Source organism: Dreissena polymorpha, chromosome 5 (genome assembly GCF_020536995.1).
Source record: "Dreissena polymorpha isolate Duluth1 chromosome 5, UMN_Dpol_1.0, whole genome shotgun sequence".
Lineage (NCBI taxonomy): Eukaryota > Metazoa > Mollusca > Bivalvia > Myida > Dreissenidae > Dreissena > Dreissena polymorpha.
Genome location: NC_068359.1, coordinates 42,961,406 through 42,987,398, shown reverse-complemented (window position 1 = coordinate 42,987,398; position 25,993 = coordinate 42,961,406). Strand labels below are relative to the sequence as shown.

The window sequence follows — 25,993 nt, the reverse complement described above, 5'->3', positions numbered from 1 at the left end:
GATTTTTAATGTTAACACGACGTTTACAAATGCTTCCAATATACAGTCATCATGTATATTTCCCGACAAAAGCGCGCGAAAATTATGCTGCAATGTACAAGGTATACTCCTGCAAAGCGTGCGTGTATTGATTTTTTTTATACAAACTTTATAGCGCAGAAAACATTGAATTTTGCTGATTTCGGTTAAAAGTTTCTTTGGTATTATTTAACAAAATTATATCGCAAATAAGTTGATATTTCCTCCAAAATAATTTCAAATCATACACGCCGAATCTGTATCTTTACGGTACTTTAGTAGAGTAATTATTTACACAGTTATTGTACTGTAAACTGATTAAAGAAGACATCTGGGCGGAACTGGATTTTTAGTGTTTGACGTTATGAAAACACGCAAAGCTTGTCTACTGACCTATTGTGTAGACTGCTGTCTGCAGTGTTTTGACAAAAGGGATTAACATGTGTGAATGTCACTCTGCCGATTTGGTCCATAATTACCGGTAAACATTGTTTTGAATGTTGACGCAACAAGAATACAACTGTGAATATTAAATGCAACTATCAACTCAATAGTTACCACCTTCTTTTAGCAATCAATGGAATAACCTAACTTCAAAGAGAAAATAAATGCATTAGCGAGCAGAGAATTGACTTTGTTCCGACAATTAAAACCATTCCTTATGCATTCGTTGGATGTGTTTACTTGAGTAAGTTATGCCTTTAGACAGGAAGCGGCTTTTCTTTGATTACGTCAAACTGTAAATTCACACAGATTTGCAAGATTTTTAGGGACGTTTACATTTGTTTACATGTTCAGTATAGAAAATCACCTGCTTACTTGAAAACTTTGGATTAAATTATCAAAATAAAAACAATGTTGCAAACTGTGTTTATATTAATTGGTAAGTATTAGTTAAAAGACGACGTTTTGTTTGTCGTAAATCAACGAGTTTTCTATTCAGTTTTGCCGATCGTTAACCGCCGCGTCCAAAATCATGCAAACGCTGCGTCTGGCGGGATTTTCTTAATCTCCCTCCAGGTCAATCGCCGCGGAGTATGGAGGGAAATTGGGGAAAACGCGTGGAGTGTACTGTAGGGTCACCTTGACGGCATCCCCTCTTTATACAGAAAGTATTTGACAAGAAGCCATTTATTTGTATGGAGGCCATGGTATTATGCAAGAACATAGATATCCATTTTTGAAGCATTGGTCCGCAATTTAAAAAACTAATAGTTGTTTCGATAAACTGAAAAGACAGAGTATCAAACGCTTTTTCAAAATCAATTGTCATTAGGAATCCAGGTAAATTATTATCTTCAGCATATTTCAATATATCATAAAGAAATCTAGTGTTTTCACCAATGAATCGACCTTTAATGAAACCTGTTTGATCTTTAGAGATTAAAATGTCAAGTACTGTTTTTAATCTATTTGCAATGGAACCTGATGCTAGCTTGTAAACAACATTTAATAATGTTAGCGGTTGTAAATTTTTCAGATAACATCGCGGCTTGTTTTCTTTTGGAATACAAGTTATAATTCCATGTTTTTGTGTAATAGACAACTAATTTTTAATAAAGGCGTAATTAAGACTTCTCACTACGAAATGGCCTAATTTATTCCAAAATACTTTAAAGAATTCAGCTGTGAATCCATCAGAACCTGGACTTTTGTCATGTTTCATATTTTTGAGTTTATGGATACTTCTTCAATATTAAGCAGCCCTTCTATTGAGTCAGATTGAACTTTATTCAACTTTGGTATATTAATATTTTCTAAATCAGTTTTTATATCGTATTTAATTTTGTTTTCATTTTTATTGTATAAGGTTTTATAGAATGAAACAGCTTCTTTTAAAATATCATTTTGTTCTGTGAATCTAGCACCATTTTCTAATTCAATAAAAGGTATTGACTTGTTTGTGTAATGATTTGTTTCTAGCGAGCAAAAGTATTTAGATGGTTTTTCTCCATCTTCTATCCATTTAGCTCTGGAACGAATAAGAGAGCCTTTAAGTTTATTTTCCCTAACATTTTCTAATTCATTTTGTAGTTCTCGAGGTTGTTCAGAATTAGCTTCATTTAATGATTGTTGAAGTAAATTTATTTTCTTAAGTAATGTAGATTCATGGTTTTTGTTCTGTTTAGCTTTATGTGATGAGAATGCAGTGCCTTCCCCAGGAATTTGTTCAGGCGCCCCGGGGGTAGGTTCGGGAGGGGTGTCCCCTCCCGACGTTGATTTTTTTTAATTTAACGTGTCAATTCACGTTCTGTGGTGCGTTATAACTCAAAGAAAAACAGCGTCAAAAGACGTCATTTGGTGCGCTATGACTCTTCAAAAAAATCCCCCAGTCATTTAAAAATATATTTTCCGCACAGATAGTAAAATACCGACTCGAAGGATTCCCCAATAGATCCGTTTCAACCCGACTCTTATTACTGTATACTTACTATTTTTCAAGTTTCTATTTATTACCCGATAATCCCGTTTATTCCGTTTTTATCAATCTCTTTCTGGGAAATATTTACGATAAAAGCTTTCAGTTATTTCATTAACACAAACCTTGCCATTTTTTAAGTGACTATTTATAGATTTGATGAAATATTGCCTCTGAATATGCGTCAATCCCCTGACCTGTTGTGTGCTTGTTAAAACGCTCAATACACGCCATTTGTATGCAATAGACGCGACGTTGTACATGCTGTATAATTTTCGCGCCCTTTTTAATTAATTGCACTGCTAATTTGAAGCAAAAATATTTAACGTTGCGGTAACATTTACATTCGGAAGTGTGTTTCGGATTAAAAACGCGTTAACATCGACTTACGGTAATGGGTTTCGGATTACAAATTTAATTATTCCCATTTGAGATTTCAACAAATATTAACCATTGCGTTATAAATTCAACGATAATTTGTTTACACACTTTACAAGTCGAATAAATGTTTTGACGGAATTATGCATGAAATTCACGTTGTCCACGAGGATCACGGCCGGTTGCCATCATCAGTCTTCTAACTATTGATTATCGGACGAAACATTTACAAGTTTGCGTAATTAATTCAACGAAAATTTGTTAAAGCGCATTACGTGTCGAATAAATGTCAGAAAAACGAGGTGAATCAGTTCTATAAATGGACATGTTGAAATATACATGTACTGGAATTAAATAAATTGTTTTCACATAATTGTAACCGCTATAATAATTAATTGTTTACCACTTGCAATTAATTTCTCGTATTAATTATGAGTCATAGGTAACACTTGTTTACAGTAAAAAGGTGTGATGATGATGCCCGAAACCGTCTTTAATGTTCTGTACTGTACTAATTACCGGTTTTATATTACTCAAATGGTACAACTACTTGCTAATCAAGCTGCGATAAACTCTTACTTCATGCCCGACGTCAATCAAAAATAATGGTCGATAGTTAACCCCGCCCTCATAAGCATACGCGTAACCGATTGGACGATGGTTTGACGACTGGAAAGTTACCAGATACATCCTTGTCAGCATTTAAATGATCGTGTAATGTGGCTAGAATAATCGATACGCGCGTCATGCTATTATCTTATCAATGGATTATCCATTACCCCATGTGGTGTATGGCGATTACTTGTGAAAGTAGGTACCGAGTGCTCTTTTAAAACAGTGAATATTGATACACTGATAGGGAAACCTTGATTTTTTTGGACAATCACTTTCTTTTACTGAAGAATACACTGATCGGAAAAATTTCAAGCGCCCCGGGGACTCTGATTTCGAAATTCAAGCGCCCCGGCAAGGGGCGCTTAAATGGCCTGGGGAAGACCCTGGAGAATGAAATAGTTTTACCTCTAATTTCCATAAGTAGTGTTTCTAGGAATAATTGATCGTTGATAACAAATTGCATGTCACTATTGGGAATATTTTCTATGTTTTCTAAGTTGTAAATAGTGATACAGTATTGTTGTCTAACATTTTCTATTAGAGTATTAATGCAGTTTAAATAGTCGATATCCATTAAGTGAATTATTGAATTTCCATAGCCCTTTTCCATGTACTACATCCTCAAAACTTAGTATATTTTACTCCTATAAATATGAGGTTGATTAACATCAACAGATAACATCTAATTATTAGGACTAAGTGCATTTAAACATTTAATGAAATTGGTGACTGTGAGTTAATAACAAGATGTGTTTGTGAAACACAATGTCCCCCTATATGACGTTTGACCTTGTAGGATGACCTTGACCTTGTGAAGGATGACCATACATGCCATACGTCCCGGATTGTCCGGGACAGTCCCGGAAATGAAGACCTTGTCCCCCTGTCCCGGAAATCTGTCAAATGTCCCGGAATTTTCAAAATCCATATATACATGTACCTTATCTTAGGCTTAACTGCACCTCGAGTCTGTGTATATCTGCAGCGTCTCCATGACAATGCCTACCCTAATAGGCAGACTACGCTACGTGTCAAAATCGATCAATTAACAGGGGTCCTGTTATCAAATCGATTGTCTCATGTTCGCGGTCAAACCGAAAAGGCGGCATTGTTTAATGTGGTTGTTAATTGACTTAAATCTACTACGTCATTATTTCCCACTGCGTAAGGGCAAAGGATAGTTGTTCACACATCTGAAGTCCAACATCGCTGAGTAAAAAAGTAAGCATATAAAAATGTTATTGTGATTGGTTGTATGTATTGTGAATTGATTTGAGTTGACGATCTAACGGTATTGTATTGTTGTATTTTTTATTATATAAATGTTATAAATGAATAAAGGCGTATAAACAACTACGCGTTACACACCGGTCTTAATAACAATAACGCAGTGACGTCACCATCTATGTTTAGAACGCTTACACTGAAAACACGTGGCTTGTATCTAGTAACGGAAGTAGTAATGTTTAATTTGACGTTAATAGATCAAGTGTATTTCGGATCGACTTTCGAATTTTTGCAATTAATGATGCGAAACAAAAAAACGTACCAAAAATGCATATGTCTATAATTATCGCTACATTTTATGCATGTCTCGGAAAATCAGCAAAAGTCCCGGACAATTTAACTCAATGTCCCGGAATTGGTCTGAAAAATTATGGCATGTATGAGGATGACCTTGACATTGACCTTTCACCACTCAAAATGTGCAGCTCTATGAGATACACATGCATGCCAAATATCAAGTTGCTATCTTCAATATTGCAAAAGAATTCATAAAATAAGCGATTTGGGCCACATATATTTGACCTCTGACCTTGAAGGATGACCTTGACCTTGACCTTTCACCACTCAAAATGTGCAGCTCCATGAGATGCACATGCATGCCTAATATCAACTTGCTATCTTCAATATTGCAAAAGTATTTATAAAATAAGCGATTTGGGCCACATATATTTGACCTCTGACCTTAAAGGATGACCTTGACCTTTCACCACTCTAAATGTGCAGCTCCATGAGATACACATGCATGCCAAATATCAAGTTGCTTTCTTCAATATTGCAAAAGTATTCATAAAATGAGCGATTTTGGCCACATATATTTGACCTCTGACCTTGAAGGATGACCTTGACCTTTCACCACTCAAAATGTGCAGCTTCATGAGATACACATGCATGCCAAATATGAAGTTGCTATCTTTAATATAGCAAAAGTTATTGCAAAATGTTAAAGTTGACGCAAACAGACAGACCAACAGACCAACGGACAGGGCAAAAACAATTATGTCCCCCACTACTATAGTGGGGGACATAATTAGTTTAACAAAATTCATTTATCAAAGCCAATGAAATGATTTAACTCAGACTTATATTATGACATAATACACAGAAAGTTTGTCAATTAAGCAATGTTGTTGTTTACTTATCTGTTATTTTATTTAAAGAAATTCTTATATACACACGACCCTACATGTACATCGTACTGGGCCAGTGATTTTTTTGCTCAAAATTACAGTCGAAATTCGGCTGCTTCCCAATCACAACAAGAGCACCGCCTTGCGGGTGCAGACCGCTCATCTATTTTCTTTTTAAAGGTGAAGGGACTCTCATTTTCAATCACAAAGGAGGGAGGGGTGGAGTGAAGAGGGGTGCATTGTGTGGGGGTGTGGACATTTATTACATTATCTTCCAAAAATGCGAAAAAAAGGAAAAAAAATAAAATAAATCGGGGGAGGGGGGGGGAGGGGTATAGTGTGAGGGTGTGGTGGTAATTTGTGAGATGATTTTAGAAAAAAAAAAAATTAGGGGGGGGGGGGGGATTCGGGTTGGGGGAGGTGGGGTGGGGGGGGGGGATTCTTGGGTGCGATGATTGGACGGTATTTCAAACATAAAATAATCAAATAAATAGTTTTGATTTTTAACCGTTTAAAAAAAAAATTGGGGAGGGGGTGGGGTCGGGGGGGGTATAGTGTGAGGGTGTGGTGGTCATTTGTGAGATGATCTTAAAAAAAAGAGAAAAAAAATAGGGGGGGATTCGGGGGGGGGGGGGGGGGGGGGAGGGGGGCACAGGCGATGGTTTGGGTGGAGTCTATTGTGGTATGTCAGGTAAGAGTAGTTTTTTCAAAGTATCAATCAAATCAAGCCTTGATACTTAAGAAGTAAAGTGGATCGAAACACAAAATTTAACCATATATTCATAGTTACTAAGTCAAAAAAGGGCCATAATTCCGTAAAAATGACATCCAGAGTTATGCAACTTGTCCTTTTACTGTACCCTTATGATAGTTTGCGAGTGTTCCAAGTATGAAAGCAATATCTATGATACTTTAGGGGTAAAGTGGACCAAATCACAAAACTTAACCAAACTTTCAATTTTCTAAGTATAAAGGGCCCATAATTCCGTCCAAATGCCAGTCAGAGTTACATAACTTTGCCTGCACAGTCCCCTTACGATAGTTAATAAGTGTTGCAAGTATGAAAGCAATAGCTTTGATACTGTAGGAATAAAGTGGACCTAAACACAAAACATAACAAAATTTTCAATTTTTTAAGTATAAAAAGGGCACATAATTCTGTCAAAATGCCAGTCAGAGTTACATAACTTTGCCTGCACAGTCCCCTTATGATAGTTAGTAAGTGTTGCAAGTATGAAAGCAATAGCTTTGATACTTAAGGAATAAAATGGACCTAAACACAAAACTTAACCAAAATTTTCAATTTTCTAAGTATAAAAAGGGCACATAATTCTGTCAAAATGCACGCTAGAGTTATCTAACTTTGCCTGCCCAGTCCCCTCATGATAGTAAGTAAGTGTACCAAGTTTGAATGCAATAGCATTGATACTTTCTGAAAAAAGTGGACCTAAACGCAAAACTTAACCAAAATTTTCAATTTTTTAAGTATAAAAAGGGCACATAATTCAGTCAAAATGCACGCCAGAGTTATCTAACTTTGCCTGCCCAGTCCCCTCATGATAGTAAGTAAGTGTACCAAGTTTGAATGCAATAGCATTGATACGATCTTAGAAAAGTGGACCTAAACGCAAAACTTAACCGGACGCCGACGCCAAGGTGATGACAATAGCTCATAATTTTTTTTCAAAAAATAGATGAGCTAAAAATCAACATTTTTTCCCAAAAATCTGACCAAAATTTCCCCAAAAGAAGCCCAAATTCAACAAAAAAACTTTTTTTAAGAAAGAAGTCTTTTATGACATGCTACAAAATATATAACTTTAATTTAGTCCTTTTTGTTGATAAATAATTCCCAAATTTGCCACTTTTATAGATTAAGGAGTCCCTATTTGACCAGACTCCTTTTCCCAAAATGGCTAGAAAAAACCCTGAACATGCACTTAAAAACAAGTCTGTTTCTTTTAATCATATTTATTATGCTTAATTTTTCCCAATTTCATGGTTTATGGCGCTATTTTTCCCAATTTCATGGTTTATCGTGCTAATTTTCCCAATTCAAATGGCACAGGCTGTAACTAATAAAAGCAAAAAAATCACTGCTGGGCTCGTTAGTCTTAAGCTGGGCAACCAAAATACTAAAGATGGTTGCCCGTGTGGACAACCAATTGTAAAACGCTAGTTTCCATCCCTGTTACAGTAACTGGTTTTTTTTCACCACTTGAGGAAAGTGGTACACTGGTATTCGAGAACTAAAGTTTTTTGACAAACACTATGAAAACCAGTCTTAAGTGTTTCTGTGACTTACCTTTTTTATTGTCTGCTGCTTTTCTTTTCTGTAGAACTGACCTTTCCAACACCATGATCTGCAATCAAGTATGGTATCATTTATCATTGCAGGGTTAACACTGTCACATACAAACTTTGGATAAAATTGTTGAGAATATTTTCAGAATTATTTATTGCAATAATAGGTGCAATAATAGGTCTTCAAATAGATTTAACCAGAATCCATCAATGCATGTTAATTTGTCTTGTTGCATTCATTTTAACTTGCTGGCCACCTTTAATTTATTTCTGACAAAGATAGAATCTGATAAGGTTTTTAACCTTTTGTAAACTATGCCAACATTTTTTTATTATTTGTTTCAATGCAACTTTATAAAAAAAACTTCTTGAGCCGGAAAAAAAAGAAAAATTAAATTAAAAATTTTGACTAGTGATTTAAAGAAAACAAGAGATGTGTTCGTCAGAAACACAATGCCCCCTATTGCGCCGCTTTGAAAAAAAAATAAAAAATTGTTTACCTTTGACCTTGAAGGATGACCTTGACCTTGAACTTCCACCACTCAAAATGTGCAGCTTCATGATAACGCTGGTTTTTTTTTTTAAAATTACCTTTGACCTTGAAGGATGACCTTGACCTTGAACTTCCAGCACTCAAAATGTGCAGCTTCATGAGAACGCCGCTTTGATTTTATTTTTTTTTACCTTTGACCTTGAAGGATAACCTTAACCTTCACCTTTCACCACTCAAAATGTTCAGCTCCATAAGATACACATGCATGCCAAATATCAAGTTGCTATCTTCAATAGTGAAAAAGTTATGGCCAATGTTAAAGTTTTTTTCGGATGGACAGACAGACTGACATACACATATACACACATACTGACATACACACATACTGACATACTGACTGACGGACAGTTCAACTATATTCCACCCTACCGGGGGCATAAAAAAGCATATCCACCTGCAAGGTGGTGTACCAGCGCCCTCACACTACTTTGGGGGAAGGGGTCCGCAGCCCTTAGGAGGGGGATTTTTTTGTAAATGGGGGAATTTTTATAACAAAACACAACAACTGTGTTGAACTGTTATAAACATATATTTCTATATATGTGACTGTCTATAGGACAGAAAGGTGGACTTTTACTCAATCTATATAACAGTAATCTTACATGTATTTAAAAGTCCAAATATATTGCAGTTGAAGGGGTCCAAAGATCGCGACCTTGATATATCCGGCGCGCAATATAAATTGTCAGGTTATTATTGCATGTTTAAGTATGCATTAGCATATAATTTGGCAATCTCAAAACACGCTATTTTCCTACCTTATTGAAGTGTGTGTTATATCCACATGTTATTCATTGGTATAAAACAAAACATTATTCCATGTAAGTATTTTCAAATGCGTATAATTAAATTTGTAATCCGAAAACAATTGCCAAGTTTTATTGTTCAAGAAAGCATGCACAAATTAGACCCCATGTACAAAATCATCAACAATGACGTCATCTTATCCTCATGGAAAGCATGGTGCATTTTGAGGGAGCTTTGCCTCTCAATTAAAAGCAAGTAGTTTACACTGTATCTAACGCGCAAAGATTGTTGAGATAGGTCAGTATTGACTTGTGACATTTACATTTAAAATTGTATACACCTTCATGTGTGCACTGGTGCGTTTCGGCAGTTCAAAGCCATTTCAAGAGAGAATGTTAACACCCAAAATGACCTGATGTTTGGCAAGAAGTTATTGTTTATCGCAGTACACAGGTGTTACAGTGATGTACAATGAAACCAAACAATCTGGTCAAAACTGGATTATGAATGTCGGATTAAACAGAAACTTAAAGTGGGTGAAAAAAGGGTAAAATACTAGCTTGTACCTGATTTTATCTCCGCAAATCTCAGATTAAAACATGTTATTTGGGGATAATGCTTGTCACATTTTTGCGAGCCATAACCATAGCCAATTTGTGATATATTGGACAACGCAATATAACGGACAGTGATATATTGGAGTCAATTTTAAACTATAAATCAGCGATTTTTTTTCTCATTTTCTGAAGGGGTTGAATTGTAATAAGTTACTGATCCAGTAATGGTTACTCGATTGTACAAAATATAAAAACGCAAACAAAAAGGTACTGTAATGGAATATTTTTTGTAGCAATTTTCAGGTATGAAGGGGGTGATTGCGGGGGCTGCAAATTATCAGATGGCAATTGAAAACATAACAAAATAGAGCAAAATAAGTCTTGAATGCCAATTATCCAGATAGACAATTTAACCAGGTGCCAATGTACTGGTCGACAAATAAACGATTGTCCGGGATTGCAAAAGAACACAGGGATACAATCTTCAGGGTGCTATTTGTCTGAACACCATATTTCCGCCCAAGTCCTGACTCCTCACAAGTAAAGATATATATTCGTTCAAAATTAAGCATCCGAAATCAACTGATTGTCCGAACCTTGTATTATAGACTGGCAAATTATTATTAAAGAAATTTGGGAACCAGACTTATTTTTTTATAATTTGTAATAATCTTATTACAAAAATCATAATATATTTGTTGTTATAATACTGATACTCATACAAAAGAGGGGCTTATTTTTTTCCGTATTTCCCGCCAATTGTCAACGATTGCTGGTTCTCTCTTTGAAGTTTTAAATACGCCGCCCTGGGTACCAAACCTATAGGAACGTACTTGTTAGGCTACGTTCTGGTCGATATGTTTTGCGTCTTTGCATGAATTCTTACTTCAGGTGCATGTTTGAGAGATACATTTTATATAAGTAAAATCAACACTCATCTATTTTTACTGATTGTAGTAACAACAGAAACAATTATAATATTTGTATCTTTCTAGTAAATAGAAAGGTAAGAGTTAACCAATTTTAAGTAAGGACACGAGTTAACCAACAAGGGGACATCGCAGCCACGTATATCGATTACCTGAATCACCTTGATCAAGCTACTGTATTGTTTAGTTGCTAATACTTTAAACTAATTTTGCATTTTGTATTTTCAAAATCGAGCAAATCTCAGTGAAGGCTTTCAATACATACCTAGTAAATGGAATATCAAACCAATCCATTCTGTAGCTATCCAAATATGCCAACGTAAAACAATAAAAAGAGACAATGTGTCATATATCATATCTATAATTACCCCGGTAGTGATTATTTTCCTTGCAAGTTTGTTTGAAGTTGCTTTCAAATAAAACTTGTTATATTTCATCTTTTTCTTTGTATCGTTTTAAATTTAAAACAATGTTAATACGAAAAAATAAGTACAGTATTTTATATTTAAGTTCGAATTCAAAAGCAACAACATTTTATTTATGTTCTAATACGAATGTAAACACTTTTAATTCACCAATGCTTTCTACTTAAAAATGAGAGTAAAAAGCAAAATTAGTTTGTACCTGCTTTAAAGTTTTCGCAAAAAGCAGCCATTTCATTGAAACTACAGGCGAGTGTTCTGAGTATCCTACTGTCCACAAAATGGATAGTCATATGGCTAAAATTCAAATATGTAGTTTAATTGCTGATATTTTATTCTTGTTTAAGGTAATAAGGATGCATGTGTTACAACTTTAACCATTATCTATATGCATATAGGCAAACATATACCGTGATGTTTATGTCCTAAGTAAAATGAATCCATGACCTTTAACGAAAGTCAAATGAAAGCTGATAATGCTTTGTTTAATTACAGTTTTAAATAATTTTTCTATCAGTTGCCAAGACAAGAAACGTTTTATTTCATTATATAATTATAAATATGACATATGAAAAGTCATCCATATACGCATCCTGTCTTTTATATTCAGCATTAATAAATTCCATTAGTTTTGTAGCTGTTGCTTAAATATTTTCTTACTTAAATGACGAAAATATGCACTGAAACGAAATATACTTTTAGAAGGACAACATGATAATTATTTTTACCAAGATCGATCAAAATCCATTCAGTTGTTCATGAGGTGATGTCATTTTAATAAATTGTTGACGCACGGAGGAACATTGACGACGACAAAAAAGGCCGGACACGAAAGCTGATAGAGCACATCATTCCTCGAAAGCTTCGGTTTTACACTGGGTGGTATAAGTAAGAAAGAGATGTAAAGTTACGATCTGCTAACGTATATTTTAAAATTATAACAAGTGCACGAGTTTTTGCATATGCTATAAGAAAATAATGTTGTTGTTTTTTTGAAAAAAAAAGATCTGTAGAGAACATATGGCAAAGTATGTTTTTGTATGATGCGAATGTTGTTGCAATAGTTTTTTATGTAATAAAATACAAGTTTTGTTACGTGATTACTTAAATAAATGTTTATGATCAAATCAAGTATTGATTATGTTGTCTTTTGTGTGCGACAAGTTCGCATACCTCATGCATCTTGACATCACGTCTTCACACATTCTGGGTCCCATTCAAGCAAAACCACTGCGAGTCCAAGTGCAGTGTCTTTCGACTGTTTTAAACATCCATACACTATAATGTCCTGGGTTATGAGTTACATTTACCCGATATCTATTAACTACTACGCTTATTTATAGATCTGTGACTTTACCAAATGAAAATTTGTTTTATTGAGTCCAAAAATACAGAAATAATTGCATGCTTGATAATATACTAGGTTTGTGTAGCAATACGATTACCAATTTTGAACAAAGTTTACCTGAAAAAACACATATATTTTTTTCTCATTTATTAAAATATTGTTCTATTCGAATATTTGTGCTTATTATACTATATAATAAAAATATATGATTATTTACTATAATTTCTTGTAAACAGATTTTATAAATAGGTTGACATCTTGTGTTTTTCCTTTTTATAAACACTGAAAATGGAGACACTTAGTATTGACTCAGAATCCTCGATATATTTTGAATGCTGAAATAAGCCTAACATGTCATAAAGGATCCTTCCTTCAGGATTACGAATAAACGACTTTTAAAAACATAATAAATTAAGTAACCGTCTTCATTAGTTTCATTTTGTGTATATTGTATGGTTAATAACGAATTACTTATCGGGATAATGGATCTATACGGTTTGTTTCATATTGTGCCTTATTAACAAAATTAACAAATGTTTTTTGCAAAGATCTATCAATAATTGTTTCTGCTTCTGCTTTGTACGGTTAAGGGCTAGTTACGGCGTAGTACACCGGGGGAGTGCGCTTTAGTCGAAAAGGAGGGCAGACTTAAATCCTTCAACTGTCTCTGCGTGAACCACTCAATTTTCCAGGTGGTTCCACTCTATGATTGTTTTCACGAAGAACGAGTTAAATTGTAAACTATTAGTGTTTTGATCACAAAGCCTCTAACGTTGTTTATTACTTGGTTGTCTATTATATTTGATGTTACACAGTCACTACATTGTTTTGCCTTAATATGTATTTTAACCCTTGCTGGTTTTAAGTATTCATTTGCTGGTAGGCCTATAGCTGGCACCATGATCGTTTACTTATATATATTTTGTTTGTTGTAAAAACTATGTGCTATTCACAATAAATTGATTGAATATTGTTTACTTTGTGTTGTTGCGTGTCAAAAAGGTCTATTTTGGGGGGAAAAAGTAGCTCTCAAACTATTAGAACTTTATTTTATATATTTTATGTGTAATATTACAGTAATGATAATGGCGAAAAACACTGGTAGTGGCACGAAACGACCATCACCCTATACAATTACTTTCGTTACTTTTTTACTCTATATCTCATCATGAGGGTACAGCATAAATAACAGCATGATAACGATAGACTTAAGTGCATGAATTAGTAATGACATTTTACGCTCTTTTTGTTCACCGACAGAGTGTTAAAAGTAACGCTGTGACCAGTTGACCTATGACCGTTTTTACATTGCGACCCGCGCCAAAAAAAGTTCTGACATTCGATTGGTCAAAACGCAAAATCGGAAACGAAAGAAAACAACATAAATATATTACGGTAACCTAAGTTTTCATTTACAGCTGATTGCTTTTCATATAATTATGTTTCATATATTTATTAAACCATTATATACTTTAGTATTGTAATACTTAAACAGATATTTGTAGCAATGCGTAAATGACACCTGTTTTCGCGATAAATGATTTATTGTGACGCACTGTTGTGCTAAGTTAAGTGTTATCGTATTTATTTAACAGTCAAAGTGTGTTATGCACTTGAACTAATGGGATTTAATATTAAGACGCCAGTGTCAGTCTAAAGCAGTGTTTAAGATTGCTACCACTCCCAATTCCCAAGTGTCTGTATGAATCAGAAGCATGTCTATGTTCTAAAGGCGCCTGTATAGACCAGTTGACGAGTGACATCACGCGCACCTGCAAAGTTTAGACTCCGCCCACTGGTTAGCAAAAAGAAGTGGAATTCATAGAAGCGCATATAGATAAGGTTGACAAAATCATCGTTTTTTCATGATAGTCATGCACGTATCAAATATAGTTTTACTAATTATGTCTATATAAAACATTAGCATGCAAGGGAATGCATCTTTGGAATGGTTATATTGTTGTTATTATTCGTTTTTACTCACAACAAACTCAGGAGTGGAACACAATCTAAAAGCTCGATATGTGATTACCACAAAAATCTCTACTTGGCACTTCTTATCGACCATTTTTAGTTTTAAAAAAATCTCAGAAATTGAAATTCTCTCAGAATAAATTAAATTTAATGAACAAAAACAAATAAGGATGAAAACAAACAACCTACAGGTCTATTTTCTGTACGCAACATAGGGTAACTGATTTGAACCTTTATGTCTGAAAAAAACTTACCTTGTTACATATTAAATAAATTCCCTTTACTGATGTAATTGTTTTATTTAATTGTTCACACTAATATTGACACTCTTAGTTGCAGCTTTTTATATCCCGGTGTTAAATTGCACCTCTGTTCATCACAAACTGATTATCTCGTTATGAACAGATATTGTCAAGACAATTACAAAGAAAACATGGTGTCATAAAGTAAAACCCAGGGACCTAAACTTGGGTCCCTGAATAAACCACAGTTGGCAGACAAGTGTCTGGTCATTAAACACAAGTTACAATACCTCCATGTCATCTCTTGGCATATTGAGCAGTCATTTAAGTCAAATTTTAAAGCTTAAATACTGAACAGTTGCTTCAATAAAATATTTTAACATTTAAAAAATGAAGACATTTGTCAGAAATGGATTAACAGGAACTATATATATATTAGGCATTTTAATCATAATAATACATTGTTTAATAGCTATACATTAAAAATATTATGCAATTTTACTGCTACGTAAGTAAGGTATTTAATGGGTACCGGCAAAAGTAAACTCAGCTATTATGTGTAAAGCTTGTACATTACTGCAGTGTAAGAAACACCATCATGAACAAAAGCAATCACAATAGGGTAAAACATAATTGCGTAAAATAAATTTAATATATGCATTTATCATAAAATGCTATATTTTTATCACTCCCTATTACTAGTAAAGAGATTTCAATATACGTGCAAAGACAGCTCAATTTGCATAATATGCAGGTTTTTTCCGTTTGCATGCTAAATTGTATTAATATTGTCATTTATTGTAAAAGAAAATCACCACAATATTGTAAAATTGTAATGTATTACGCTTTTTAGGGCTTTGTTTTATATTAAATGCACCTCTGACACTATCGATTGCTGATGAAAAATAACACTATCCACACCACTTACAATTGTAATGAAAATAAATTAATACATTTTTATTATTGTTGAAATATAATTTATTAATTCTTACTATCAGAAAGAATACGGCTAATTTATTGTTTTGTTTTGTGGAATTGTCAGTATTTAGTCTTCCGATCACGTTTACTCTATGCTTATAATTACTTCGTATTTTTATGACGAGGAAATTCGATTTGTGTATATACATCTATTTGGTACTAAATATGATATATTTGCACTATATTTTAAGAGTTTTAATGTTTATTTCGGTCTTATTACCAATTTATTGACTAAACAAGAGCCCTTTATACATGTTTTACGTTACTGTAACCAGTGTTTTTGCCAACCAGTGAGTGCGTATCCGCAGAAAATCCCGAATGTAAACAATAACATTCAACTGGTCTATTGTAGACAAAAAACAAAATACTCAACAATGTTGATTAGCAGCCGGAACTTCAGACATTTCTGCTCTGAATTTTAGAAGTTTGCAGACAACTGATACAAACGATGGCAACAGATATTGCAGATCTGAATGATGAAGAATTGAGGGAAAAGTTAATTGAGTATGGAGTAAATGTTGGACCCATTACATGTATGTGAATAGTTTAATAAAGTGTGTCACATTAAAGCATTCCTTCATAGCTTTATCTTATACTTGTTAAAAAGTTAAACTTTAATGTTTATATCAATAAAATGTACACATATGATAAAATATAATTAATGGTCATTATTATTATTGCGAAATATCAAATCATTAAATTTAATATTCATACATTTTTTCTCCATGACAAAATCTGTAAAACTAATAGAAAAAAATCCTTTAGATTAAAAGGCTTATCATTGTTATACCTATTTCTGCCTTTTAATACGTGTATTGAATTATTTACACTTTTTGTCTGCCCTAAGTTATATTAAATAATATATTGCAGTTAAGTATTTTAATTATTTAACCACTTACAACCTTACCTTTACCTTTATATAGCAACCACTAGACTGTTCTATGAGAAAAAGTTGGGGAAGCTGATAGACTCTGGTGGTAATCCCACAACTCAGCCAGAAACAGAGGAGTCAGAAGGTACAGCTCTTGTCTGCTTCACTGTTGTGATAATATTTCACCTTTGGTGCAGTGATCCTACATTTAGTTTTTATTTTATAATAAAAAAATATGCTTAGTGCCTTATGGAAGCAGTTTCAATATATTTGTACAACATGTGGTGGTATGTTTTTCCTAATTTGGTGTAACATTAATGAAGTTTATTTTTTCAATCAATTTTGCGTCTGCCTTATGATGTTAAAATAGAACAAATGGAAATAACACAGTTATTCCCAAATGAAGTTTGACTTGGGTATATTGGAGGTTAATTGGGGTTATGGTGTCTGTGGGGTACGGACATTAGCCCTCTAGGACATTAGCCCCTAGGACAAAAGCCCCTTCAAAAAAAAAGTACATGCTAGGACATTAGCCCCCAGGTGTTTTACATGTAAAACGTTTAAAACTTTTTTATTTAAAGTAAGCATTTTTATTCCATTTTTTAAATTTCATATGTAAATACTAGTGCTGCAACAATACGCCAAAAACCGTATTGCAATATATTGTCAGTTCAAAAACCCGTATTGCAATATATCGCAATATATTGCTAACTTGTACCAAAATTATAACTTGCCAATTACCCGATAATCCCATAAATTCCAATTTTAAAGCAAATTCTGGTAAATATTTACTATAAATGTGCTCAAGAATAATAAGAAACACAAACATTTGCAAATTTTCTTAAGTATCAAATACATTTTTGAAATTGTTACTATTTAAAGATGTGATGAAATAACGTCCAACCGGGGCGTTTTTCCCACTGAACACGCGTAATTCAGCTGATGTGATGTTCCCATTTTTATACAACACAAAATACACCCATACTTTCCATGCGACGTTCTACATGTCTGTATAATTTTCGCGCGCTTTTTATTGAGACAAAGGATAAAGCACTTTGTATTTGACGCTATAATTTTTTATTGTCGCGTTCGCATTCAAATTTGGAAGCGTGTTTCCGAAATTCGGATTACAAATAATGCTCAAATCAGAATCGAACGAAACATTTACAGCTGTGCGCAATTAATTCAACGATAATCTGTTCAAAAGCATCGAATGAATGCTCCCATGGATGTAACAACGCTTCTCCGTATAATACACTCTTTAGAATGCTATTTTTACGTAAAAAATAATTTACACTGCTTTGTTTTGTTTACCTTTTTATCATTATTTCGGATGGCTTTTCTGGACGAAATGTGAGTGAATTTTTGTAAAATTTTCGTACCGGTATGATGAAAATCATATCGCAATACAATATGCGGATTGCGTATTGCGATATATACCGATATACCGGTATATTGTTGCAGCCCTAGTAAATACAAAATATATATAGCTTGTACCACACAAGTACATTTCAGTGTTTTTTTTACAATTTCTTAACTTTTTTTTTCTTTGAACTCTATTTATTTTGCAAACATTTTGCTATCTGACACCATCCAGAAGTCTAAAATTACCTTACAATTAGATACATAAGTAACATTTTGTTGTTGATGCTGTTTAAAAAAAAACACCATTAATTCCATTAATTTAAAATAAAGATGAAATTAAATACCTAAAAAATGAATGTAAAAGTAGGTAGGGGCTAATGTCCAAAGGGGCTAATGTCCTGGGGGCTTTTGTAATAATAACCATGGTTAAAGTTTTGCGATAACTTTTGCAATATTGAAGATAGCAACTTGATATTTGGCATGCATGTGTATCTCATGGAGCTGCACATTTTGTGTGGTGAAAGGTCAAGGTCATCCTTCAAGGTCAAATATATGGCTTCAAAGCGGCGCAATAGGGGGCATTGTGTTTCTGACCAACACATCTCTTGTTTTTTTTGTCTGTTGGCATTAAATGTTATCAGTTTGTGGTGCAAACTACGTCAAGATTTTCCAAGTTATACATTTGAAACAATATAATTGCTCTGATGATAAGATTTTCAAGACATTTTTTCTTACCCAGAGATCCTCATTTTTGTGAGTTTTTATGCCCCCCTTCGAAGAAGAGGGGGTATATTGCTTTGCTCATGTCGGTCGGTCCGTCCACCAGGTGGTTGTCATACGATAACTAAAGAACGCTTGGGCCTAGGATCATGAAACTTCATAGGTACATTGATCATGACTCGCAGATGACCCCTATTGATTTTGAGTTCACTAGGTCAAAGGTCAAGGTCATGGTGACTCGAAATAGTGAAATGGTTTTTGAATGATAACTCAAGAATGCATACACGGCCAACAGGGCACACTCTGAACAATATTACTGAAGCAACTGGTCTGTAATCCTAAATCTAAAATTATCAGTCCAATGAAACATCATCCTTTTAGTAAAATACAGTGGATCAGTAAAAATATTATCAGAATATGAGATTTTTTGTATATTTTGTATATTAAATATTGTGTTAATGTTTAATTTTGTTGATTAATATAAATATCAGGGATGTCAATTTTCCGGATTATTCCGGAAATCCGGATTTGAGCCGTCCAGGGTTGATTTTGAGGTGAATGTAAATCGGATGAGTTTGTTTAAGGCGGGTGGGGGTAGAGACAAAATTCTTTTAGTGCGGGTTCATTTCAGAACGAATATTGTTATAGCATCGTCGGCATTCTGGACATTTGCGCTTGGTACCGATTTTATTTATTGATTTCTGATTGGTAAGCGGCTGGCACTGACATCAGCAGTAACTGGCAAAGTAAAGCACTGCAATATCATATTTTAAAACAATATGTTAATCAAATTATATATTGACTGCGTATTTGTTAGGTTACTGGTTACTGGTTTTCATTTTCTGCAGTCAAACGATATGCATATTTTATTTCATTTACAAATGATGTATTGCGACATGTTTTCTGACAGTCTTTTTCGGATACGCTGGTTTGTCGATTTAATTTAATTTCAAAGTTCTCAATATCATTTGTTTAGAATGACAAATACATCTGCGGTGTTACGGATGGTTTGGTTCATAATATTTTGCATTGTACTCAACAGAAAATGCACCTAGAAAGACTTTAAAAAAAGAACAATAAGCTAGGGCTCGGGGGGGGGGGCCTCTCTTCCCTTTATCCTACGGCTTAATATTCCGGATTTTAAATTGGGGACAATTGACACCCCTGAAATATAAGCAGGACAGGGGAGGTAATACACTATTATATCTTTCTTATATACAGGGGGAACAAATGCAATAAGTTTAAATTTATTGTTACAGCATTTGCCTCCCTTGTAATATATTAAAATTTTACCAAATGTAAGGCTAACTGCATTTTTGTAATGCATACTACTACTACTACTGCTGCTGCTGCTGCTGCTGCTGCTGCTGCTTCTACTACTACTACTACTACTACTTCTACTACTACTACTACTACTTCTACTACTACTACTACTACTACTACTACTACTACTACTACTACTACTACTACTACTACTACTACTACTACACCACCACCACCAACACCACCACCACCACCACCGTTCACAGTGTCAAAAAACGTATTCACACAATGGCTGCTACTACAACTTATAGCCCATATAGGGGGGCATGCATGTTTTACAAACAGCCCTTGTTTTTTTAGGAGCTCCCTACAACATTTCTAAAGCTATTGAACTCAAACTTGAAATGTTGCATCACCATGAGGCATAGAAATGTGTGACACTATTCATGCCCAGTTATTAACAGTTCCTGCAAGGGCATGTAAACTTGGCCTTGAGCATGGCTCTCATGCCTGTGCCAAGCGGTGTGGGGGTATTTGAGTCATGTTTTTAGGAAAGCTTTAGTGTAATTTTTTTCCAGTTTGTGTAGATATTGTAACAACACAAGCTAAATCTGAACTCTGATCACTGTTTTGATCTTACCTCTTAATTGGGATGCTCTTCAGAGGAGGAGGAGGAGGAAGATGAAGAAGTACAGTTTAATTACAGGTGAGCATATATAACAGCTATTATCATATATCTTTTGCCATTTTATTGTAAACACACTTGTTAAATGTAATCACTTACTCAAATTGAATTGTGATTGGTACTAAATTAAAAATATAAATTGACACGTTTTCCCCAGCAAAATTCAATGTAACACAATCACATATGATTCACATAGAAATCTAATTACAGCAATCTAATAGATTATATATTATTATTATTAAAGATTATATATAAATATGTAATAACTACAAAATAATATATTTCTTTATTAAATAATGCCTTATTTAATTGACATCAAATCTAAACCTATTATCGTCGCAATTACTAGCAAGAGCAAGCCTCCAGTTCAGCCAAAGCCACAGTACACAAGTACTCCCTTAGTGGAAACTCCGAATCCATACAAGCCTGTGGAAACTTCTAAACCATACAAGCCTGTGGTTCAGCCCAGAACAGCCACCCCCACCATGCCAGCCAGAAGAAACGTCCCAAGGTAGGCCCTCAATATAGCTGTGTTGTATCTGATTTTAGTGATTTTTGATGTCCCTTTTTGGATTGATTAGGCTCAATTTTCCCATAATATTTTCTGCTATAAGTTAACACTGTCTCTGTGATGTCTTTGGTAATTGCGTGGCAAAATTTTAGTTAAATCTACGTGAAAAGCGTCCACACCAATATATAATTTTGATCACATTAGATTCTTTCCCTTCGAAAGGGCCCTGCCATTAATGCCACCGATAGATGGAAAGGAAACCCATTATTACCAACTTCTACCTTCCGACACAGCGTATTATCTCATGTTTCTTCTGAATACTTATCCAAACATGTCTTCCATGTTCGCAAATTTTGTATGTAGTGTTTTGTAGTTTGATTGATCTGTTCTATGAGGTCAAAAAAATTGTATAGTTCATTAGTTAGCTAACAAGTTAAATACAGGGCTGACTCTTGAGATGCTAGTGTTTTGTAATTTCTATACCAATGCATTACAACTTGTGAGGATTAATAATGTTTCAAAATAAAATCCACCAATCCTCTATAGTATCATCTTAAAGCCACACACCTTGGAATGAAATACATGGCATAGTAAATTAAAGTATAAATAAGAAACATATTTTTTCTATGCCAATTAGAATATATCTGGTGGTAACAAGTTAAAAGTCCGTCTCTTTTGCGCTTTAAAACTTTAAAATAATTGCGTTTGTCAAAATGGACGTATACGTCTAGAAATCCTTTTTTAGGTTTTAAAAGGCGAAACCGTTTGAAAAATAATAAATTACTTGCTAACTAAGCTATAAATTTAATTTTATCTATCTCAATTAGAATATATCTGGTGGTTACAAGGAAGAACTCTGTCTTTTTGCGCTATAAAACTGTAAAATAATCGCGTTTGTCGAAATGTATGTATTCATATAGAAATCCTACTTTCAGTTTTGAACTTAAAAAAAATAATATCTCACTTGCTAACTAGGCTATAGATTTAATGACAATTTTGCACACTTTCAAATTGCATCTATATGTATTGATTAACATGTACTTTATTCCAAGGTGTGTGGTTTTAAGAACACAAGTAATAATATATATATATATATATATATATATATATATATATATATATATATATATATATATATATATATATATATATATATATATATATATATATACCATTATACACAGTGCTCTTGTGTATTTCAGTGGCACAGAGGAAACAGTGTATAAGAAAACAGAGGTTCCAAGAAATACTGCACAGAAATCTGGTGGCGGTGGTGGAATTGGCATGTGGCTTAAGTTGTTTTTCTTGTTGAGTGTTGCTTTTCTTGTTTACCTTGTCGTTATAAACATGAACCCAACAGCGGAAAATAAAATCCCTCTAACCTTTGATGGTGACAATTGAGTAAATTATGATGTGCTGTATCTGTTCATTGCATAATTGTGAAACAAGGATGCTTGGATTTTTTTGTGGTATCGGTTATTTATATCATTATGTCCCCTTTCGGAGAAGTGGGGATTTAAAGCTTTGCGCCTCTTGGTATTTTGGTCATCAGATGATCTGCACATAGACCATTTCATATCATCTAGCGAATGCTTTGACCTAAGATCATGCACTTTGGTACAATGGTTACTTTAGAAGAAAGTACCAGTAAGACCCCTATTGATTTTGAGGTCAAAGGTTAAGGTCACACGGGATTGTAACATTTAACCATTTTTGTTGTATTCTTAAAAAATGTGTTCATACCTTGGACCAGTTACTCAAAGTATTCTTAAAAATAAAAGCCTTTTATCTACTATTTCATGCATCAAATTTATTGTCGTTTAATAAATGTTACATTTTGTTTCTATGGGATAGCTCGAGATTGCTCTATTCTATGATCATCCATAGTATAGTGCTGTTTATTCAGGAGGAAACAAATAGGCCTATTTATTTGATGGTGAACAATTTAAAGGTCAAGGTTGCAGATGCTTGTAACAATAATTACATTTTAATGCAATATCTAGTAACGACTTAACTAAACTAAGATCATATAAATGAGGATGCTAATTATTCTATGCTGAATTAAGACCCCAATAATGTGAAATAAAGAAATCATAGGTCAAATTCACAGAGACATGCACTATGAAAAACTCAATAGACAATTCACATGGCAACACCTTGGCTGCAAAAAGAAGGGTGAACATGCTTTTCTCAAACATCTTTTTGTTTGTCTGAATTAATTATATCATTTCTCACAGACAAATGCTTTTGTTGCTAAAACTAAAATGAGAAAAAAATAATCTATTTGTATCCATGCTGATACTGAATGTTAAATATTTGTCATATAAACCAATTTCCTGGTAAGAATTGTTAGAATGATTGTCCAGCAGGATGTTATTTGATCAGACCTTGTTTTGTGTTATTCATGTTTGTGTAGCAAAATTTATATTTATATGTATCTATTAAAAATGTATAACTCCCTTGGTCCAGTTACGCTTAGTATTGTTCAAAATAATTGTTTATTATTTTATTAATGAAATGTAAGGTCTAAAAGTTAATGTTACAAAACAAAGGATAATTACATGTACATGCATTTTATAATTAAAATCAAATGTAAAATGTGAATATTTTTTCTAAGGTCATCTTATTGCAAAATGAAAGAAGAATACGTAGGCATTTCTTAGAAATCTTGTTTTCTGTAGATATATTAAATGAATAAATCTAAAATTATCTGATAGATGACAATATTACATGACAATACAACTGTTTAAGCAGAGGCATATGAAATACTTAAAATTATGTGCTGGAAATTTGTATTCACAAATAACCAAATTTGCTATGGGCCAGTGAAAATGTCTTGCGCTGCATTCAAAACTCATTTTAAACCAATGAATGAAAGTCAAATGTAAACAAAAATGTTACCAACATAATCATAAAAAATACACACTGTGTTTTCGTTCGAAATTAATGTTTCATAAATTGAAATCTTGTCAGGCATGTAGACTACTTGTATTAATTAATTAATTGTATAGTGTGTTGCTACAGTTTTGTTTGTTATGAACTTTAAATATTGTTATGTATAATTTCAGTGCTGCAATCACTATTTGCTTTGTAAATAAATAAATTTTGTCTTCATAAAAACAGTCACTTTTTCATATGTATTTCATGTGTATTTTTCAAGACATAGCTTGTATTGATCAAAATATATAGAGACCTGAATAAGGATTAAACACATAATATCAACATGCTATAGGTTTAAAAAATCTTTTTTAAAGCTGCCAGTGCTCAAAGTTAGCTATTGTGATTAACCTATGCCCAGTGCCGGTTTTCGTTTGGTATATGTCGTATGTTGGCAACTTTAAGCTTTTACCACTATAAAGGCCAAATTGCTCTTCCTGGTTAGAATGTCTATGTCAACAATTGCAAGGACAAGTTTAAATCTGGGTTACGGCCGTCCAAAACTTTGTCTCAGGGTTGAAGTTTAAAAACCATGTTACCACTCTTGAGCCCACATTCATGACTCCGTCTTGATGAAAATTTGTCAGAATGTTTAAGCAATATCTAAGCTGAGTTTGAAACTGGATCACATGCCTCATATAAGATAGGTCCTCAAGTCGAATCTTGGAAAATAATTTTTCTCTATGATTAAATCTATAGTACTTAACTCAAGTTATGACACGTGTGAGACAACTCTTATTTATATTGATTATAGTATTACCACAGTTTCTTTCTACCATTTGACTGCAGTTTTATTCAGTTTATTTGTGTGTTATTGTCTTTTAAGGTCCGAGTAATTGTATTCCCTCTTTTGAAGGGGCATGCGGCAGTCGCACTGTCCGTTTGTAGTCTTCGCCGTAAATTTGCCATATACAGCAAATAATTTGGCAGAAATGCAATCCATCACAACATAACACGACATGTTGGGTTTAAAACTTGTCTGGTTACATCAAAGGTGAAGGTCACACTTTAAAGACCAAATTGTGTCATAGAACTGCGTATTTAGACAGTAATTTGTCATTCATGATGCTAGGGACAAATATTTAATCACTCATGACGACCATTAAGACACCGCATTTGTTGTGTAAAACCTGTCCCCGACCTCGGAGCTCTGGATCACACAGAGATTTAAAATTGTATATGGCTATAAAACAGCTTTTCCGGGCTGTAACGTTGGCATTCTTCGTTCAATAGTAAGGCAACTTACCATAAATTACAACCGTGAAGAAATCGAGTGTATCATGTATCACCTGTCTCATTACCTCAACGGTCACACTTAGGGGTAAGAAGAAGTAAAACATAAAAGAGCTTTTGTTTGAAATAAGGAAGTATCGATACAAAAGTGGAAGTTGGGCACCCATGCCCTATGGACAAATGTCTTGATCATTAAGGTCTATCCTATTGTTATTTTCCTAAGTTCGTACCTTCTAAAAGGTCAAGTCTTTAACGAATGGCTCCGTGACCTCTTGTGAGCGCTAACGGCCCTCTTGTCATGAATAAAGTATCGTGGCAAACTCCGCAGTTAATTCAAGCAGTGACAAATGCGTTATTAACAGTTAAATGCGACGATTGTTTGCTTGTGTGGTAATACACAATATCCCATCAAATGATATTTGCCTTTCAGACCTCATTTGGGGAACTGTAAAAATAAAAGTGGAATTTCATTGGTTTTTTAGTTGGCTCAAATATATTCAAGAAAACAAC

General features: G+C 33.8%; 2 protein-coding genes across 5 annotated transcripts in view; one reads left to right on the top strand and one right to left on the bottom strand.

The window, feature by feature from the left end:
* Positions 1-10,796, bottom strand: part of LOC127880818 (Fanconi anemia group D2 protein-like) — a 100,468-nt gene extending 89,672 nt beyond the window's left edge. Inside the window, exons 1-2 of one of the 3 annotated variants that reach the window (XM_052428265.1) lie at positions 10,728-10,796; positions 8,150-8,207 (exon numbers count right to left, since the gene is read on the bottom strand). In XM_052428265.1, coding sequence (XP_052284225.1) covers positions 8,150-8,204 — 55 coding nt within the window. In that variant the 5' untranslated portion in view covers positions 8,205-8,207; positions 10,728-10,796. Of the gene's footprint in view, positions 1-8,149; positions 8,208-9,459; positions 9,522-10,727 lie in introns of those variants that run through there. The other 2 variants (XM_052428266.1, XM_052428264.1) reach the window with 2 other exon arrangements.
* Positions 10,797-13,953: 3,157 nt separating this feature from the next.
* LOC127880831 (uncharacterized) lies at positions 13,954-25,953 on the top strand. 2 transcript variants are annotated; one of them, XM_052428282.1, is made up of 7 exons: positions 13,954-14,099; positions 14,437-14,546; positions 16,321-16,431; positions 16,822-16,914; positions 20,781-20,823; positions 21,152-21,313; positions 22,516-25,953. In XM_052428282.1, the coding sequence occupies exons 3-7, from the start codon at positions 16,347-16,349 to the stop codon at positions 22,712-22,714; spliced, it is 582 nt and encodes a 193-aa protein (XP_052284242.1). In that variant the 5' UTR covers positions 13,954-14,099; positions 14,437-14,546; positions 16,321-16,346; the 3' UTR covers positions 22,715-25,953. The 2 variants fall into 2 exon arrangements, with proteins under 2 accessions (XP_052284242.1, XP_052284241.1); XM_052428281.1 differs by lacking the exon at positions 14,437-14,546 and having other exon boundaries at positions 13,988-14,099.
* Positions 25,954-25,993: the final 40 nt, after the last annotated feature.

Bases quoted from the DNA above. Each gene is read 5' to 3' on its own strand.
- LOC127880831 (XM_052428282.1), top strand. From the start codon at position 16,347: ATGGCAACAGATATTGCAGATCTGAATGATGAAGAATTGAGGGAAAAG. The intron at 20,824-21,151 runs GTGAGCATATAT...CGCAATTACTAG, and splicing joins GAAGTACAGTTTAATTACAG to CAAGAGCAAGCCTCCAGTTC. The intron at 21,314-22,515 runs GTAGGCCCTCAA...TGTGTATTTCAG, and splicing joins GCCAGAAGAAACGTCCCAAG to TGGCACAGAGGAAACAGTGT.